The 20,751-nt window shown below is 52.3% G+C and overlaps 2 protein-coding genes across 2 annotated transcripts in view; both read right to left on the bottom strand.

Annotated features, from left to right (window-relative positions):
• CUNH11orf16 (chromosome unknown C11orf16 homolog) overlaps positions 1-7,130 on the bottom strand; it is a 65,073-nt gene extending 57,943 nt beyond the window's left edge. Inside the window, exon 1 of the mRNA XM_073659564.1 lies at positions 7,052-7,130. The gene's annotated coding sequence lies outside the window, so the exon portion shown is untranslated. The remainder of the gene's footprint in view (positions 1-7,051) is intronic.
• Positions 7,131-15,065: 7,935 nt separating this feature from the next.
• Positions 15,066-15,599, bottom strand: ASCL3 (achaete-scute family bHLH transcription factor 3). Its single transcript, XM_073657936.1, has one exon. It carries the CDS (start codon positions 15,597-15,599, stop codon positions 15,066-15,068), a length of 534 nt encoding a protein of 177 aa, XP_073514037.1.
• Positions 15,600-20,751: the final 5,152 nt, after the last annotated feature.

Genomic DNA, 20,751 nt, shown 5'->3' with positions numbered 1-20,751 from the left:
GGTGGTCAATGTACGCCATGGGAGGGTGCCCGTTCGCATAATAAATATCGGGAAGAGGGAAGTGTACCTGCCCCGGTATGCCACGCTAGCCAAATTGTATACCATCAATCAAAATTCCATACAGTCCGTAGAACCCTTGCCTCCATCTCACCCGGAGGAAGGTAACGGCTCTAAGGAAACAATGGAGGACTGGTGTCAGCAACTACATTTGGGTACTGACTCCACTCCCTCACACCAGAAACAGGGAGTCTATCGGGTGGTTCAAGAGTACGAGAGAGTGTTTAGTAAACACCCGTTAGACTTCGGGCGAGTCAAGGGGGTAGAACACCACATCCCCACGGGAGACCATCTTCCCATAAAAGAGAGGTATCGACCCGTACCCCCTGCACACTACCAACACGCCAAGGGGATGCTTAGGGACATGAAGGAGGCTGGGGTGATCAGGGATAGCTGTAGCCCCTGGGCAGCTCCACTAGTCTTAGTCAAAAAGAAAGACAACACCATGAGGATGTGTGTAGATTACCGGAAAATCAACCGTATCACACACAAGGATGCGTACCCTTTACCAAGGATAGAGGAGTCTTTGGCTGCTTTAAGATCTGCTAACTTCTTCTCTACCTTGGATCTCACTAGTGGGTACTGGCAGGTTCCTGTAGCAGAGGCGGACCGGGAGAAGACCGCATTCACCACCCCGATGGGACTTAGCGAGTTTACCTGCATGCCGTTCGGACTCTGTAACGCACCAGGAACCTTTCAACGATTAATGGAGTGTTGTCTGGGCCACAAAAACTTCGAGACGGTCCTGTTGTACCTGGACAATGTCATCGTATATTCCAAGACTTATGAGGACCACCTGAAACACCTGGCGGAAGTGTTCGAAGCTCTGGCAAACTACGGCCTAAAGGTAAAACCCTCCAAGTGTCACCTCCTAAAACCAAAGGTGCAGTACCTGGGACACGTGGTGAGCGCTGACGGAGTGGCTCCCGACCCTGATAAGATCACCGCAATTAAGGAATGGCCAAGTCCCTCCAGTGTAAAGGAAGTGCGGCAGTTCCTCGGGTTGGTAGGCTATTACCGCAGATTCATCCCCGGTTTCACCAAAAAGGCAGCTCCTATGCAGGACCTCCTGATAGGCCAGTCCCGGAAGGCCAAGAACCAGAAGCCGCCCTTCAAATGGGAGAAGTTAGAAGAAGAGTCCTTCCGCCAGCTGAAGATGGCCCTCACGGGGGATGAAATCCTGGCGTACCCTGATTACAGCCAGCCCTTTATCCTCTACACCGACGCAAGTAACATCGGGCTAGGAGCCGTACTGTCCCAGATCCAGCAGGGGAAAGAACGAGTAATCGCTTACGCCAGTCGAAAACTGCGACCCACCGAAAGAAACCCTGAGAATTACAGCTCATTTAAGCTAGAGTTCCTGGCAGTGGTGTGGGCAGTCACCGAACGCTTTAAGCACTACCTCGCTTCTTCCCGGTTCACCGTGTACACGGATAACAACCCGTTGACACACCTGGACACGGCAAGACTCGGTGCCCTAGAGCAGAGATGGATGGCCCGTCTGTCCAACTACGAGTTCACAATCAAATACCGGGCAGGACGCTCCAATACCAACGCGGACGCCCTGTCCAGGATGCCAAACCTACCGGACGTAGGAGAAGATCCAGAGGGACTGGAAGAAGTCGAACTCCCCGCGTTCCACCATCATGGGACTATCCAGTATTCCCATCGGGTAAGGAGTAAGCAAGCCGCTACGTTTAACCCCTTGCCTCACTACAACTGGGAGGAAACGCAAGACAGTGACCCTGCCGTCCGACTGGTGAAGGAGATGCTGACTCGGCCAGAGGCTCGCCTTGACCCAGACGCTCCGGAGGAAGCCAAGCAACTGTGGGCTGAGAAGAGTCGACTGTTCCTTTACAAGGGGAAGTTGTGCCGCAGAATGGTTAACTCCCGGACGCATGAACTAATCTGGCAAGTAGTGGTGCCACGAAGAGACGCAGCCATGGTGATGGAGGCATACCACGACGGGGCTGGACACTTCGGATGGAAGAAGCTGGAGTTCCTGCTGCGCGGGCGGTTCCACTGGGTAGGCATGAGGGGAACCATCGAGAGGTGGTGCAGAGACTGTGGCCCGTGCAACCTAAGAAGGAAGGACCGTGCCAGCCAGAAGACCCCCCTTCAGTCCATCGTCACCAAGCAGCCGTTGGAACTGGTAGCCTTGGATCATGTAAAACTGACCCCAAGCAGAAGTGGCTACGTCTACGCGTTAACCATTGTGGATCATTACTCCCGGTTCTTGGTTGTCGTCCCCGTTAAGGACTTAATAGCTCAAACAGCAGCTAGAGCCTTCCAGCAGCACTTCTGCCGTCCACACGGGTACCCGGACCAAGTGCTGACGGACCAGGGACCTGCCTTTGAAGCGGAGGTCTTCCAGGAATTCTGCAATCTGTATGGCTGCCGGAAGATAAGGACGACACCCTATCATCCGCAAACTAATGGACTTTGTGAGAAAATGAACCAGGTGGTAATGGATCTTCTGAAAACGTTGCCCCTGGAAGAACGCAGTCTGTGGCCTGAGAAGCTGCCCGACCTGGTGGACCTATACAACTACATCCCTGTAGGTTCCACCAACTGTACCCCGGCTTACCTAATGAGGGCAAGGCCTGGTAAGCTACCTGTTGACCTGGAGATGGGAGTCCTGACACCCGAGGACACTTCACCGGAAGCAGACTGGGACACAGAGAGGCAGCAGCAGTACCGGAAAGTACAGGAGAGCGTGGAGCGAAGTCTCTGTCTCGCTAGGGAAAGACAAGAGAAAACTTACAACCAGTATGCTCCTGCTGTTCCCCTGGTACCCGGAGAGCAGGTCTTGAAGAGGAAGAGACGGCTCCACAAGTTGGACGACCAGTGGGAGAAGGACCCGTACACTGTACTGCCCTCAAGCCACGACAACCCAAAGGTCTGTACCATCAGTAAAGACGGAGGGGAAACCACAGCCATTGTATCCCGGGATCACCTGAAGAAGTGTCCCGAACAGCTACGGAACCCAGAAGGAGAGCAAGAAGACCCTCGACCCGTAGAGGAAAGGGAAGATATGGTTAGTACTGTGCTCGGAGACTTCCCTCGGTCCTGGACTCAAGTCAATGGTGCAGTTGTGGTACCCGTCCTCACGTTCCTCCAACCAGCATCCCAAGTGCCTACGGAGCAACAGGTAGAGCTGGAAGAACAGCCGGTCCAGGAGGCAGAAGACCCCACACAAGCAGAACAGGAGGATCAACCCTCTGCTCATAGTGAGCCTGCCGTACCCCTAGTGAGCCAAAGAGCCCGTAGACAGCTGCCCAGTTTACCCTTGACAGCTCCTACACCCTGTAGTTCAGGGCCAGACAGTCAGCTCCGTAGGTCCACTAGGGCCACTAGAGGCCAGTTACCCGCACGTTGGAGGATTTGAAGTGTTTAAATTGTTTTATTTGTGGTCATCTGTCTGTTACTTGTAAATAATTATATGTTTCTAGTTATTTTTAGGAGTCCTTGGTGGATTTACCGGGAATCCTTGTACAATTGGTTGGAGCGTAACCTAGGAATGGACTAAAGACTGTTAAGGACTCGGGGCAGGACAGACCCCTACCTGGTTACGTCTCCCTGTTTTGGTGAAATGGACACCTTGCTTTTCTTCAAAACTGCACCCGGTTGCGGACACGCCGTAACCATCTTTATGTGTTTTTCTTATTGTATTATTATTGTTTATACCTTGTTATGTTTTTCTAAAAATATGTTTAGTCCCGGAGTACTAAATTTCACTAGGGGGCAATGTGACACCCCAGGGGTCTGGTTGCCACAGTGATAGAGATATTACGTCTGAGAGCAGGTGGGAGGTCTCTTGGTCAGGGATCCTATGCATGCCACACCTCCTGCCCAGTCCTGGGAGGGGAAGAACTTCCCCTATATAAACCTAGGGCTGAGGCAGGGTTAGTGTGTAGAGAAGAAGTAGAGACAGAGAAGAGAAGCAGATCTAGGAAAAGAACATCAGGAGCTCTGTGGGAGCAGTGCTATAAGGAGTCAGGGGCTGGCAGCTGCAGAGCTCGCCCTGACTGGGAAGCTATCACCGGACCCGGAGTCCGAGGCTGTGGGGACTAACTCCTACCCAGCAGCAGAAACCGACCGGCAGGGGATTTCAGGTCCTCCGGCCAAGAAACCCGAAGGCACGGTCACACGCGTGGGACCAGCACCGCCGTCGTGGAGCGGACGCCACTAGAAGGCCCCGAGTCACCGGCCATACGGGTGAGCACCACACGGTACACTCAGGGACGTGGGCTACTTATACCCGCCTCTAGCAAGGTAGCCAGAAGAGTACGATTAGTTGGGGAGGCCTACAACTCCGCCTGGCCAGGGGAGATCCCATCTGCTCAAGGACTGACCAGGCCTCGATCGCTAGCCAGTACTCCGGGAGGGTCTATCTTTATCACCAGTAAAGACCCTGAACTACACCGCATCGTCTCTGAGTGATTCCTGCTCCCCCATCATCCACGTCGGCTGCCCTGAGGCCATACCCCTCCCGTTGGGGGTGATACTATCACGCTGCACAATCCTACCACCGGCCTCAGCGGTCTGCCCTGCAGCGGCAGCTCCTTCGCTGCATTCAACGGGTGGCGTAGTCGTCCAACACCTACCGCTAATACAACGCCACTTAGTCTGACTCCCTGGGCATGGACCGGGTCACCGCCACGAGACTACAACCCTCAACAGATCCGGCTCCGGGTAAGCTCCTGCATGCGCAACGCTGTGCGACACAGGTCCAGGGGTGCGTCACATACGTAATATACATAAAAATACGGCTGCGAAACCTGGAGGCTAAAGAAACAAGACAGAAGAAGAAGCTAAGCCTTGGAAATGTGTTGATAGAGAAGGAGTTTATCAATACCGTGAATGGCAAGAAGAAATCAAGCCAGACATGTCACTGGAAGGAAGGATCACCAAGCCAGACATGTCACTGGAAGAAAGGATCACCAAGCCACACATGTCACTGGAAGAAAGGATCACCGAGCCAGGCATGTCACTGGAAGAAAGGATCACCGAGCCAGGCATGTCACTGGAAGGAAGGATCACCAAGCCAGACATGTCACTGGAGGCAAGGATCACCGAGCCAGACATGTCACTGGAAGGAAGGATCACCGAGCCAGGCATGTCACTGGAGGCAAGGATCACTGAGCCAGACATGTCACTGGAAGAAAGGATCACCAAGCCAGGCATGTCACTGGAAGGAAGTATCACCAAGCCAGGCATGTCACTGGAAACAAGGATCACCGAGCCAGGCATGTCACTGGAAGAATGGATCACCAAGCCAGACATGTCACTGGAAGGACGGATCACCAAGCCAGACATGTCACTGGAAGCAAGGATCACCGAGCCAGACATGTCACTGGAGGCAAGGATCACTGAGCCAGACATGTCACTGGAAGCTAGGATCACCGAGCCAAACATGTCACTGGAAGAAAGGATCACCGAGCCAGACATGTCACTGGAAGGAAGGATCACCGAGCCAGACATGTCACTGGAGGCAAGGATCACCGAGCCAGGCATGTCACTGGAAGGAAGGATCACCGAGCCAGACATGTCACTGGAAGGAAGGATCACCGAGCCAGACATGTCACTGGAAGGAAGGATCACCGAGCCAGGCATGTCACTGGAGGCAAGGATTACCGAGCCAGACATGTCACTGGAAGCAAGGATCACCGAGCCAGACATGTCACTGGAAGCAAGGATCACCGAGCCAGACATGTCACTGGAAGCAAGGATCACCAAGCAAGACATGTCACTGGAAGCAAGGATCACCGAGCCAGACATGTCACTGGAAGCAAGGATCACCAAGCAAGACATGTCACTGGAAGCAAGGATCACCAAGCAAGACATGTCACTGGAAGCAAGGATCACCGAGCCAGACATGTCACTGGAGGCAAGGATCACCGAGCCAGACATGTCACTGGAAGCTAGGATCACCGAGCCAAACATGTCACTGGAAGAAAGGATCACCGAGCCAGACATGTCACTGGAAGAAAGGATCACCGAGCCAGACATGTCACTGGAAGGAAGGATCACCGAGCCAGACATGTCACTGGAAGGAAGGATCACCGAGCCAGGCATGTCACTGGAGGCAAGGATTACCGAGCCAGACATGTCACTGGAAGCAAGGATCACCGAGCCAGACATGTCACTGGAAGCAAGGATCACCGAGCCAGACATGTCACTGGAGGCAAGGATCACCGAGCCAGACATGTCACTGGAAGCAAGAATCACCGAGCCAGACATGTCACTGGAAGCAAGGATCACCGAGCCAGACATGTCACTGGAAGCAAGGATCACCAAGCCAGACATGTCACTGGAAGCAAGGATCACCGAGCCAGACATGTCACTGGAGGCAAGGATCACCGAGCCAGACATGTCACTGGAGGCAAGGATCACCGAGCCAGACATGTCACTGGAAGCAAGGATCACCGAGCCAGACATGTCACTGGAAGCAAGGATCACCAAGCAAGACATGTCACTGGAAGCAAGGATCACCGAGCCAGACATGTCACTGGAGGCAAGGATCACCGAGCCAGACATGTCACTGGAAGCAAGGATCATCGAGCCAGATATGTCACTGGAAGCAAGGATCACCAAGCCAGGCATGTCACTGGAGGAAAGGATCACTGAGCCACGACTGTGGACACATCATACGAAGAGCCTGCTGGACCTATCTAGACCCTGGTGGACCCATGTAGAGTCTGTTGGACTTATCTAGACCCTGGTGGAACTATCTAGACCCTGGTGGACCCATGTAGAGCCTGGTGGACCTATCTAGACTCTGGTGGACCTATATAGGCCTTGGTGGACCCATGTAGACCCTGGTGGTACAATGTAGACCCTGGTGGTCGCATGTAGACCCTGGTGAACCTATCTAGGCTTGTACAAGATCCACCTTCCTACAGAGCGTTCATCCATCAAGTCGCCATGGCTCGAGATCTAATGATAAGTAATGTGCAGGTGATTGGTGTTATCTGCTGCATTATAAGTTTACCTTGTTCCCAGTATTATAAGGATATTACAGGTTGCCCGCGCGCTGCCTTACACCAGACCTGGGAGGGACTGTCCTTATAATCTCCAGGCTTTGCTATTACTGACTGATCCTCATTGTGTTGGTCACGGAGCCCGAGTCTCCTAAGTAATAAGATAAGGATGTAACACGCCCAGACGACGGGCGCTCATGTCCAAGACTTATAATGATGTACAAGAGAAACACAGCAGCACAGAGCATTTCAGAAAAGTCTGCTGATATTGTGGGAGGTGACAGAATAAAAGAAACACAGCAGCACAGAGCATTTCAGGAGAGGAGTGTGCTGTTCTTGTAGAATGGTCACATGTTGTCCCCAGCAGCACAGAGTATTTCAGGAGAGGCGTGTGCTGCTCTTGTAGAATGGTCACATGTTGTCCCCAGCAGCACAGAGTATTTCAGGAGAGGCGTGTGCTGCTCTTGTAGAATGGTCACATGTTGTCCCCAGCAGCACAGAGTATTTCAGGAGAGGCGTGTGCTGCTCTTGTAGAATGGTCACATGTTGTCCCCAGCAGCACAGAGTATTTCAGGAGAGGAGTGTGCTGCTCTTGTAGAATGGTCACATGTTGTCCCCAGCAGCACAGAGTATTTCAGGAGAGGCGTGTTGCTTGTGTGGGGCCGTTCATACGTCCATGCTGTACAGCCAGTCTTCTGAGGTTTCCACCTGCGTCTCGCTCCATGAGTTTGTGTAATCTCCGGCAGCTGTGAGCGTCACAAGGTGTAAACTGAGCCGGGTGTCAGGTGTCCTGTGATAATGACCGGAGAGATGGAGTCGCATCGTGCCGCTGTGAGGGTGTGTGCCCACGATCAGGAGCGGCTGCAGCCATTCACCACTGTGAGGGTGTGTGCCCACAATCAGGAGCCGCTGCAGCCATTCACCACTGTGAGGGTGTGTGCCCACGATCAGGAGCGGCTGCAGCCATTCACCGCTGTGAGGGTGTGTGCCCACGATCAGGAGCGGCTGCAGCCATTCACCACTGTGAGGGTGTGTGCCCACAATCAGGAGCCGCTGCAGCCATTCACCGCTGTGAGGGTGTGTGCCCACGATCTGGAGCCGCTGCGGCCATTCATCGCTCTGAGGCTGTGTGCTCACAATCAGGAGCCTCTGCAGCCATTCACCGCTGTGAGGGTGTGTGCCCACGATCTGGAGCGGCTGCAGCCATTCACCACTGTGAGGGTGTGTGCCCACAATCAGGAGCCGCTGCGGCCATTCACCGCTGTGAGGGTGTGTGCCCACGATCAGGAGCGGCTGCAGTCATTCACCGCTGTGAGGGTGTGTGCCCACGATCTGGAGCGGCTGCAGCCATTCACCACTGTGAGGGTGTGTGCCCACAATCAGGAGCCGCTGCGGCCATTCATCGCTCTGAGGGTGTGTGCCCACAATCAGGAGCCTCTGCAGCCATTCACCGCTGTGAGGGTGTGTGCCCACGATCAGGAGCGGCTGCAGTCATTCACCGCTGTGAGGGTGTGTGCCCACGATCTGGAGCGGCTGCAGCCATTCACCACTGTGAGGGTGTGTGCCCACAATCAGGAGCCGCTGCGGCCATTCATCGCTCTGAGGGTGTGTGCCCACAATCAGGAGCCTCTGCAGCCATTCACCGCTGTGAGGGTGTGTGCCCACGATCAGGAGCGGCTGCAGCCATTCACCACTGTGAGGGTGTGTGCCCACAATCAGGAGCCGCTGCAGTCATTCACCGCTGTAAGGGTGTGTGCCCACTATCAGGAGCCGCTGCAGCCATTCACCGCTGTGAGGGTGTGTGCCCACGATCAGGAGCCACTGTGGCCATTCACCGCTGTAAGGGTGTGTGCCCACAATCAGGAGCCGCTGCGGCCATTCACCGCTGTGAGGGTGTGTGCCCACGATAAGGAGCCACAGCGGCCATTTACCGCTGTGAGGGTGTGTGCCCACGATCAGGAGCCGCTGCGGCCTTCACCACTGTGAGGGTGTGTGCTCACGATCAGGAGCCGCTGTGGTGATTCACCGCTGTAAGGGTGTGTGCCCACTATCAGGAGCCGCTGCGACCATTCACCACTGTGAGGGTGTGTGCCCACGATCTGGAGCCGCTGCGGCCATTCACCGCTGTGAGGGTGTGTGCCCACGATCTGGAGCCGCTGCGGCCATTCACCACTGTGAGGGTGTGTGCCCACGATAAGGAGCCACAGCGGCCATTTACCGCTGTGAGGGTGTGTGCCCACGATCAGGAGCCGCTGCGGCCTTCACCACTGTGAGGGTGTGTGCTCACAATCAGGAGCCGCTGTGGTGATTCACCGCTGTAAGGGTGTGTGCCCACTATCAGGAGCCGCTGCGGCCATTTACCACTGTGAGGGTGTGTGCCCACGATCTGGAGCCGCTGCGGCCATTCACCGCTGTGAGGGTGTGTGCCCACGATAAGGAGCCACTGCGGCCATTCACCGCTGTGAGGGTGTGTGCCCACGATCAGGAGCCGCTGCGGCCATTCACCGCTGTGAGGGTGTGTGCCCACAATCAGGAGCCGCTGCGGCCATTCACCGCTGTGAGGGTGTGTGCCTACGATCAGGAGCCGCTGCAGCTATTCACCGCTGTGAGGGTGTGTGCTCACGATCAGGAGCCGCTGCAGCCATTCACCGCTGTGAGGGTGTGTGCCCACGATAAGGAGCCACTGCGGCCATTCACCGCTGTGAGGGTGTGTGCCCACGATAAGGAGCCACTGTGGCCATTCACCGCTGTGAGGCTGTGTGCCCACGATCAGGAGCCGCTGCGGCCAATCACCGCTGTGAGGGTGTGTGCCCACGATCAGGAGCCGCTGCGGCCATTCACCGCTGTGAGGGTGTGTGCCCACAATCAGGAGCCGCTGCGGCCATTCACCGCTGTGAGGGTGTGTGCCCACGATCAGGAGCCGCTGCGGCCATTCACCGCTGTGAGGGTGTGTGCCCACGATCAGGAGCCGCTGCGGCCATTCACCGCTGTGAGGGTGTGTGCCCACGATCAGGAGCCGCTGCGGCCATTCACCGCTGTGAGGGTGTGTTCCCATAATCAGGAGCCGCTGCGGTCATTCACCGCTGTAAGGGTGTGTGCCCACGATCAGGAGCCACTGCGGCCATTCACCGCTGTGAGGGTGTGTGCCCACAATCAGGAGCCGCTGCGGCCATTCACCGCTGTGAGGGTGTGTGCCCACAATCAGGAGCGGCTGCAGCCATTCACCACTGTGAGGGTGTGTGCCCACAATCAGGAGCCGCTGCAGCCATTCACCACTGTGAGGGTGTGTGCCCACGATCAGGAGCGGCTGCAGCCATTCACCGCTGTGAGGGTGTGTGCCCACGATCAGGAGCGGCTGCAGCCATTCACCACTGTGAGGGTGTGTGCCCACAATCAGGAGCCGCTGCAGCCATTCACCGCTGTGAGGGTGTGTGCCCACAATCAGGAGCGGCTGCAGCCATTCACCACTGTGAGGGTGTGTGCCCACAATCAGGAGCCGCTGCAGCCATTCACCGCTGTGAGGGTGTGTGCCCACGATCTGGAGCCGCTGCGGCCATTCATCGCTCTGAGGCTGTGTGCTCACAATCAGGAGTCTCTGCAGCCATTCACCGCTGTGAGGGTGTGTGCCCACGATCTGGAGCGGCTGCAGCCATTCACCACTGTGAGGGTGTGTGCCCACAATCAGGAGCCGCTGCGGCCATTCACCGCTGTGAGGGTGTGTGCCCACGATCAGGAGCGGCTGCAGTCATTCACCGCTGTGAGGGTGTGTGCCCACGATCTGGAGCGGCTGCAGCCATTCACCACTGTGAGGGTGTGTGCCCACAATCAGGAGCCGCTGCGGCCATTCATCACTCTGAGGGTGTGTGCCCACAATCAGGAGCCTCTGCAGCCATTCACCGCTGTGAGGGTGTGTGCCCACGATCTGGAGCGGCTGCAGCCATTCACCACTGTGAGGGTGTGTGCCCACAATCAGGAGCCGCTGCGGCCATTCATCGCTCTGAGGGTGTGTGCCCACAATCAGGAGCCTCTGCAGCCATTCACCGCTGTGAGGGTGTGTGCCCACGATCAGGAGCGGCTGCAGCCATTCACCACTGTGAGGGTGTGTGCCCACAATCAGGAGCCGCTGCAGTCATTCACCGCTGTAAGGGTGTGTGCCCACTATCAGGAGCCGCTGCAGCCATTCACCGCTGTGAGGGTGTGTGCCCACGATCAGGAGCCACTGTGGCCATTCACCGCTGTAAGGGTGTGTGCCCACAATCAGGAGCCGCTGCGGCCATTCACCGCTGTGAGGGTGTGTGCCCACGATAAGGAGCCACAGCGGCCATTTACCGCTGTGAGGGTGTGTGCCCACGATCAGGAGCCGCTGCGGCCTTCACCACTGTGAGGGTGTGTGCTCACAATCAGGAGCCGCTGTGGTGATTCACCGCTGTAAGGGTGTGTGCCCACTATCAGGAGCCGCTGCGGCCATTTACCACTGTGAGGGTGTGTGCCCACGATCTGGAGCCGCTGCGGCCATTCACCGCTGTGAGGGTGTGTGCCCACGATAAGGAGCCACTGCGGCCATTCACCGCTGTGAGGGTGTGTGCCCACGATCAGGAGCCGCTGCGGCCATTCACCGCTGTGAGGGTGTGTGCCCACAATCAGGAGCCGCTGCGGCCATTCACCGCTGTGAGGGTGTGTGCCTACGATCAGGAGCCGCTGCAGCTATTCACCGCTGTGAGGGTGTGTGCTCACGATCAGGAGCCGCTGCAGCCATTCACCGCTGTGAGGGTGTGTGCCCACGATAAGGAGCCACTGCGGCCATTCACCGCTGTGAGGGTGTGTGCCCACGATAAGGAGCCACTGTGGCCATTCACCGCTGTGAGGCTGTGTGCCCACGATCAGGAGCCGCTGCGGCCAATCACCGCTGTGAGGGTGTGTGCCCACGATCAGGAGCCGCTGCGGCCATTCACCGCTGTGAGGGTGTGTGCCCACGATCAGGAGCCGCTGCGGCCATTCACCGCTGTGAGGGTGTGTGCCCACGATCAGGAGCGGCTGCAGCCATTCACCACTGTGAGGGTGTGTGCCCACAATCAGGAGCCGCTGCAGCCATTCACCACTGTGAGGGTGTGTGCCCACGATCAGGAGCGGCTGCAGCCATTCACCGCTGTGAGGGTGTGTGCCCACAATCAGGAGCCACTGCGGCCATTCACCACTGTGAGGGTGTGTGCCCACAATCAGGAGCCGCTGCAGCCATTCACCGCTGTGAGGGTGTGTGCCCACAATCAGGAGCGGCTGCAGCCATTCACCACTGTGAGGGTGTGTGCCCACAATCAGGAGCCGCTGCAGCCATTCACCGCTGTGAGGGTGTGTGCCCACGATCTGGAGCCGCTGCGGCCATTCATCGCTCTGAGGCTGTGTGCTCACAATCAGGAGTCTCTGCAGCCATTCACCGCTGTGAGGGTGTGTGCCCACGATCTGGAGCGGCTGCAGCCATTCACCGCTGTAAGGGTGTGTGCCCACGATCAGGAGCCGCTGCGGCCATTCACCGCTGTGAGGGTGTGTGCCCACAATCAGGAGCCGCTGCAGCCATTCACCGCTGTGAGGGTGTGTGCCCACAATCAGGAGCCGCTGCAGCCATTCACCGCTGTGAGGGTGTGTGCCCACGATCAGGAGCCGCTGCGGCCATTCACCGCTGTGAGGGTGTGTGCCCACGATCAGGAGCCGCTGCAGCCATTCACCGCTGTGAGGGTGTGTGCCCACAATCAGGAGCCGCTGCAGCCATTCACCGCTGTGAGGGTGTGTGCCCACAATCAGGAGCCGCTGCAGCCATTCACCGCTGTGAGGGTGTGTGCCCACGATCAGGAGCCGCTGCAGCCATTCACCGCTGTGAGGGTGTGTGCCCACAATCAGGAGCCGCTGCAGCCATTCACCGCTGTGAGGGTGTGTGCCCACGATCAGGAGCCGCTGCAGCCATTCACCGCTGTGAGGGTGTCTGCCCACGATCAGGAGCCGCTGCAGCCATTCACCGCTGTGAGGGTGTGTGCCCACGATCAGGAGCCGCTGCAGCCATTCACCGCTGTGAGGGTGTGTGCCCACGATCAGGAGCCGCTGCAGCCATTCACCGCTGTGAGGGTGTGTGCCCACAATCAGGAGCCGCTGCAGCCATTCACCGCTGTGAGGGTGTGTGCCCACGATCAGGAGCCATTCACCATTTCTTGTGTGATCACCCTGGGGCGACACGATTTTCTCAGGATCACTGATCCGGTCCTCCCCACAGTCTGCTTGTCCTCCCCTCCGTGTCACAGCCGCAGCTGCCGCCTATTGTATGGGGGGACGGGAATAATCTGCCGCATTCGTATCCTCCATCACGTATAAGTCCCGGGTGCTGCAGAATACGCAGACCGTGTATGTAAATGAAAAGATGTCGGCCCAGCGGGCACCTGCCCAGGCCATGGACAAAGAACTGCAATTCATCCCCTCACAAGCCCTAACAGTGGGACTGGACCCCATAGTTTAGCATGTTATCCCTGCTGTATGCTGGCGTTGGCTGCTCCTGGAAAGCCCTTCACATTGATACATAACGAAAACTCTGAAACAATCATATATCTTACATTTCACTTCCTCACTCATTTCGGATAACTTTTCACAATAAGCTGTGGTTTGTGAGAACATGGGGATTATCACTAGTTCTGACCTTTACATGACTTGTATCCTGCACTTCCACCAGTTTTCCCCTCTGCAGCTTCTATTGCTAATTTAAAGTTGTCTCTGAGCTAGTGGGTGGAAACTAGCAACTATGATGTCTCCAATCCACTGAGATAGTAGAGATTCTTGCTCTGGTCTCTATGTAGCACATGTTCAGAAACAGCAGCAACATGGAGGACATTATACAGTAGTACTGAGCAGTGTAGGTGTTAAAACAGCTCTGAGAAAAGATAAAACACTGACTAGAAAGCCGCTCTGAGGACATTGTATAGTAGTATTGGGCAGTGTAGAACCTGATCTAAGATGAGATAAACACTTACTAGAAGAAGCAACATGGATGACACTATACAGAAGTACTGGGTGAGATAAAACACTTTCTGGAATGCATCTGCAGCATGGAGGACATAATACAGAAGTACAGGGCAGTGTAGCTGTGCATCCAGTACTGGGGTGAGATAAAACACTTTCTGGAATGCATTGGCAGTATGGAGGACATAATACAGAAGTACTAAGCAGTGTAGCTGGGCATCCAGTACTGGGTGAGATACAACACTTTCTGGAATGCATTGGCAGTATGGAGGACATAATACAGAAGTACTAAGCAGTGTAGCTGGGCATCCAGTACTGGGTGAGATACAACACTTTCTGCAATGCCTCGGCAGCATGGAGGACATTATAGAGCAGGATTGAGCCATGTTAACAAAGTAATGAGTTAAAACTTTTTTCTGTAAACTGCATGGCCATGTGCCTGGTCCCTCACTCTGCTCCTCCATCCCTTCCCCTCTCTATAGCCTTCCCTAGGCAGCTGCGATCTGATCCCTCAGTGAGCTGGCAGTCCATCTTGTCTTGAGCAGGACGTATTTTAGCAGTTTTTCAGAGCGGATGAGGACAAGAAGGGAAGAAGTGGCTGATAAGTGGAGAAAGGAGCAGATTTCTCTGACATTACATTTCTTATATTTATTTGACAAGTTCGGATTGGTCCTGCTCGCTCAGCTGATGGGCTTCAGCGCCGATAAGACCTCAATACCCCAGAGATTCGTGTTTATGGTGCCGCGGTGATAGATTATATCCGGTCCTCAGCAGGACTCCGTCAGGGAAGGTTTTAGCCTTTTACTAGTGATTATATTAATTGACAGCAAGCAGAGATTTTGAAAATGTCAAAGTAAATGTAAATTATATTAGAAATGATTCAGCTGTAAATAAAAAAAAATGGAAAATCATTGTAGAATGACACTAACGCTGCTGCTTAAAGTTTCTTTATTTCATGTGCATGTTGGTAAAGTCTGTTTCTCCCTGTTATCAGCCGTTCCAGGCTGGGGGAGACTGACATCTCAGTCCTCATTGCAGCATCTGTCGGTGATCGCAGCTTTGGGTATTTGAGGCTTTTTGCAATGGCTGAACGGGGTCTCTGGAGTCCTCCGTGTTCTCCCAGTGGAGGGCTTCTTGCAGGCGACAGATGTATTTAATGGCTGCTCTGAGGGTCTGCACCTTGCTGAGCCGTTTTTCTGTATATTCCTGTGGTAGATGCCTCCGGAGCCGGGCGTAGCCCTCGTTCACACACTTCACCCGCTGTCTCTCCCTTTCATTCCTCTTACGGACATATGACGGTCCATAATAACCGTCACTATTCCCATACGGCTGACAAGGGGGCTGGGCTGGGAGGCCGTACAGGCTGCTGTAGTAATGATCTATCCCGGGGGTCTCTACATAAGAGACAAGGGTCATGTCCTGACAGCGGTGAAACTGATACATCTCAGGGGGCAAATGGAACATCACTGGGGCGTCCACACAGAACGGGGGCAGAGAGGACGGGGCAAAAGAGTCACTGACGAGAGTCGTCCTCTCCGGCTGATCATACAGATCATTACTCATTATTCAGCCCGACCTATAGAGAGATAACGAACACAGGCAAAGAGGGAGAACGGGCGATTGTAAGGAGGCGAGAAAATAATCTTATAATGCACAATACATACATTACATTACTGATCCTGAGTTACCTCCTGTATTATACTCCAGAGCTGCACTCACTATTCTGCTGGTGCAGTCACTGTGTACATACATTACATTACTGATCCTGAGTTACATCCTGTATTATACTCCAGAGCTGCACTCACTATTCTGCCGGTGCAGTCACTGTGTACACACATTACATTACTGATCCTGAGTTACCTCCTGTATTATACTCCAGAGCTGCACTCACTATTCTGCTGGTGCAGTCACTGTGTACATACATTACTGATCCTGAGTTACATCCTGTATTATACTCCAGAGCTGCACTCACTATTCTGCTGGTGCAGTCACCGTGTACATACATTACATTACTGATCCTGAGTTACCTCCTGTATTATACTCCAGAGCTGCACTCACTATTCTGCTGGTGCAGTCACTGTCTACATACATTACATTACTGATCCTGAGTTACATCCTGTATTATACTCCAGAGCTGCACTCACTATTCTGCTGGTGCAGTCACTGAGTACATACATTACATTACTGATCCTGAGTTACCTCCTGTATTATCCTCCAGAGCTGCACTCACTATTCTGCTGGTGCAGTCACTGTGTACATACATTACATTACTGATCCTGAGTTACATCCTGTATTATCCTCCAGAGCGGCACTCACTATTCTGCTGGTGCAGTCACTGTGTACATACATTACATTACTGATCCAGAGCTACATCCTGTATTATACTCCAGAGCTGCACTCACTATTCTGCTGGTGCAGTCACTGTGTACATACATTACATTACTGATCCTGAGTTACATCCTGTATTATACTCCAGAGCTGCACTCATTATTCTGCTGGTGCAGTCACTGTGTACATACATTACATTACTGATCCTGAGTTACATCCTGTATTATACTCCAGATCTGCACTCACTATTCTGCTGGTGCAGTCACTGTGTACATACATTACTGATCCTGAGTTATATCCTGTATTATACTCCAGAGCTGCACTCACTATTCTGCTGGTGCAGTCACTGTGTACATACATTACATTACTGATCCGGAGTTACATCCTGTATTATACTCCAGAGCTGCACTCACTATTCTGCTGGTGCAGTCACTGTGTACATACATTACTGATCCTGAGTTACACCCTGTATTATATTCCAGAGCTGCACTCACTATTCTGCTGGTGCAGTCACTGTGTACATACATTACATTACTGATCCTGAGTTACATCCTGTATTATACTCCAGATCTGCACTCACTATTCTGCTGGTGCAGTCACTGTGTACATACATTACATTACTGATCCTGAGTTACATCCTGTATTATACTCCAGAGCGGCACTCACTATTCTGCTGGTGCAGTCACTGTGTACATATATTACATTACTGATCCTGAGTTACATCCTGTATTATACTCCAGAGCTGCACTCACTATTCTGCTGGTGCAGTCACCGTGTACATACATTACATTACTGATCCTGAGTAACATCCTGTATTATACCCCAGAGCTGCGCTCACTATTCTGCTGGTGCAGTCACTGTGTATATACATTACATTACTGATCCTGAGTTACATCCTGTATTATTCTCCAGAGCTGCACTCACTATTCTGCTGGTGCAGTCACTGTGTACATACATTACATTACTGATCCTGAGTTACATCCTGTATTATACTCCAGAGCTGCACTCACTATTCTGCTGGTGCAGTCACTGTGTATATACATTACATTACTGATCCTGATTTACATCCTGTATTATACTCCAGAGCTGCACTCACTATTCTGCTGGTGCAGTCACTGTGTACATACATTACATTACTGATCCTGAGTTACATCCTGTATTATACTCCAGAGCTGCAGTCACTATTCTGCTGGTGCAGTCACTGTGTACATACATTACATTACTGATCCTGAGTTACATCCTGTATTATACTCCAGAGCTGCGCTCACTATTCTGCTGGTGCAGTCACTGTGTACATACATTACATTACTGATCCTGAGTCACCTCCTGTATTATACTCCAGAGCTGCACTCACTATTCTGCTGGTACAGTCACTGTGTACATACATTACATTACTGATCCTGAGTTACAGCCTGTATTATACTCCAGAGCTGCACTCACTATTCTGCTGGTGCAGTCACTGTGTACATACATTACATTACTGATCCTGAGTTACATCCTGTATTATACTCCAGAGCTGCACTCACTATTCTGCTGGTGCAGTCACTGTGTACATACATTACATTACTGATCCCGAGTTACATCCTGTATTATACTCCAGAGCTGCACTCACTATTCTGCTGGTGCAGTCACTGTGTACATACATTACATTACTAATCCTGAGTTACATCCTGTATTATACTCCAGAGCTGCACTCACTATTCTGCTGGTGGAGTCACTGTGTACATAAATTACTGATCCTGAGTTACATCCTGTATTATACTCCAGAGCTGCACTCACTATTCTGCTGGTGCAGTCACTGTGTACATACATTACATTACTGATCCTGAGTTACATCCTGTATTATACTCCAGAGCTGCACTCACTATTCTGCTGGTGCAGTCACTGTGTACATCCATTACATTACTGATCCTGAGTTACATCCTGTATTATACTCCAGAGCTGCACTCACTATTCTGCTGGTGCAGTCACTGTGTACATCCATTACATTACTGATCCTGAGTTACCTCCTGTATTATACTCCAGAGCTGCGCTCACTATTCTGCTGGTGCAGTCACCGTGTACATACATTACATTACTGATCCTGAGTTACATCCTGTATTATACTCCAGAGCTGCACTCAGTATTCTGCTGGTGCAGTCACTGTGTACATACATTACATTACTGATCCTGAGTTACATCCTGTATTATACTCCAGAGCTGCACTCACTATTCTGCTGGTGCAGTCACTGTGTACATACATTACATTACTGATCCTGAGTTACATCCTGTATTATACCCCAGAGCTGCACTCACTATTCTGCTGGTGCAGTCACTGTGTACATACATTACATTACTGATCCTGAGTTACATCCTGTATTATACTCCAGAGCTGCACTCACTATTCTGCTGGTGCAGTCACTGTGTACATACATTACATTACTGATCCTGAGTTACATCCTGTATTATACCCCAGAGCTGCACTCACTATTCTGCTGGTGCAGTCACTGTGTACATACGTTACATTACTGATCCTGAGTTACATCCTGTATTATACTCCAGAGCTGCACTCACTATTCTGCTGGTGCAGTCACTGTGTACATACATTACATTACTGATCCTGAGTTACCTCCTGTATTATACTCCAGAGCTGCACTCACTATTCTGCTGGTGCAGTCACTGTGTACATACATTACATTACTGATCCTGAGTTACATCCTGTATTATACTCCAGAGCTGCACTCACTATTCTGCTGGTGCAGTCACTGTGTACATCCATTACATTACTGATCCTGAGTTACATCCTGTATTATACTCCAGAGCTGCACTCACTATTCTGCTGGTGCAGTCACTGTGTACATCCATTACATTACTGATCCTGAGTTACATCCTGTATTATACCCCAGAGCTGCACTCACTATTCTGCTGGTGCAGTCACTGTGTACATACATTACATTACTGATCCTGAGTTACATCCTGTATTATACTCCAGAGCTGCACTCACTATTCTGCTGGTGCAGTCACTGTGTACATACATTACATTACTGATCCTGAGTTACATCCTGTATTATACTCCAGAGCTGCACTCACTATTCTGCTGGTGCAGTCACTGTGTACATACATTACATTACTGATCCTGAGTTATATCCTGTATTATCCTCCAGAGCTGCACTCACTATTCTGCTGGTGCAGTCACTGTGTACATACATTACATTACTGATCCTGAGTTACATCCTGTATTATACTCCAGAGCTGCACTCACTATTCTGCTGGTGGAGTCACTGTGTACATACATTACATTACTGATCCTGAGTTACATCCTGTATTATCCTCCAGAGCGGCACTCACTATTCTGCTGGTGCAGTCACTGTGTACATACATTACATTACTGATCCAGAGCTACATCCTGTATTATACTCCAGAGCTGCACTCACTATTCTGCTGGTGCAGTCACTGTGTACATACATTACATTACTGATCCTGAGTTACATCCTGTATTATTCTCCAGAGCTGCACTCACTATTCTGCTGGTGCAGTCACTGTGTACATACATTACATTACTGATCCTGAGTTACATCCTGTATTATACTCCAGAGCTGCAGTCACTATTCTGCTGGTGCAGTCACTGTGTACATACATTACATTACTGATCCTGAGTTACATCCTGTATTATACTCCAGAGCTGCGCTCACTATTCTGCTGGTGCAGTCACTGTGTACATACATTACATTACTGATCCTGAGTCACCTCCTGTATTATACTCCAGAGCTGCACTCACTATTCTGCTGGTGCAGTCACTGTGTACATACATTACATTACTGATCCCGAGTTACATCCTGTATTATACTCCAGAGCTGCACTCACTATTCTGCTGGTGCAGTCACTGTGTACATACATTACATTACTAATCCTGAGTTACATCCTGTATTATACTCCAGAGCTGCACTCACTATTCTGCTGGTGGAGTCACTGTGTACATAAATTACTGATCCTGAGTTACATCCTGTATTATACTCCAGAGCTGCACTCACTATTCTGCTGGTGCAGTCACTGTGTACATACATTACATTACTGATCCTGAGTCACCTCATGGATTATACTCCAGAGCTGCACTCACTATTCTGCTGGTGCAGTCACTGTGTACATCCATTACATTACTGATCCTGAGTTACATCCTGTATTATACTCCAGAGCTGCACTCACTATTCTGCTGGTGCAGTCACTGTGTACATCCATTACATTACTGATCCTGAGTTACCTCCTGTATTATACTCCAGAGCTGCGCTCACTATTCTGCTGGTGCAGTCACCGTGTACATACATTACATTACTGATCCTGAGTTACATCCTGTATTATACTCCAGAGCTGCACTCACTATTCTGCTGGTGCAGTCACTGTGTACATACAT

The sequence above is a fragment of the Phyllobates terribilis genome, unplaced genomic scaffold (assembly GCF_046119375.1).
Source record: "Phyllobates terribilis strain yellow unplaced genomic scaffold, ASM4611937v1 Scaffold_13__5_contigs__length_258822181, whole genome shotgun sequence".
Lineage (NCBI taxonomy): Eukaryota > Metazoa > Chordata > Amphibia > Anura > Dendrobatidae > Phyllobates > Phyllobates terribilis.
The sequence above is the reverse complement of the archived record's forward strand: the minus strand, read 5'-3'. Positions and strand labels throughout refer to the sequence as shown.

What these genes read in the sequence shown, in the direction of transcription:
- ASCL3 (XM_073657936.1), bottom strand. Translation starts at nt 15,599, where the DNA reads ATGAGTAATGATCTGTATGATCAGCCGGAGAGGACGACTCTCGTCAGT.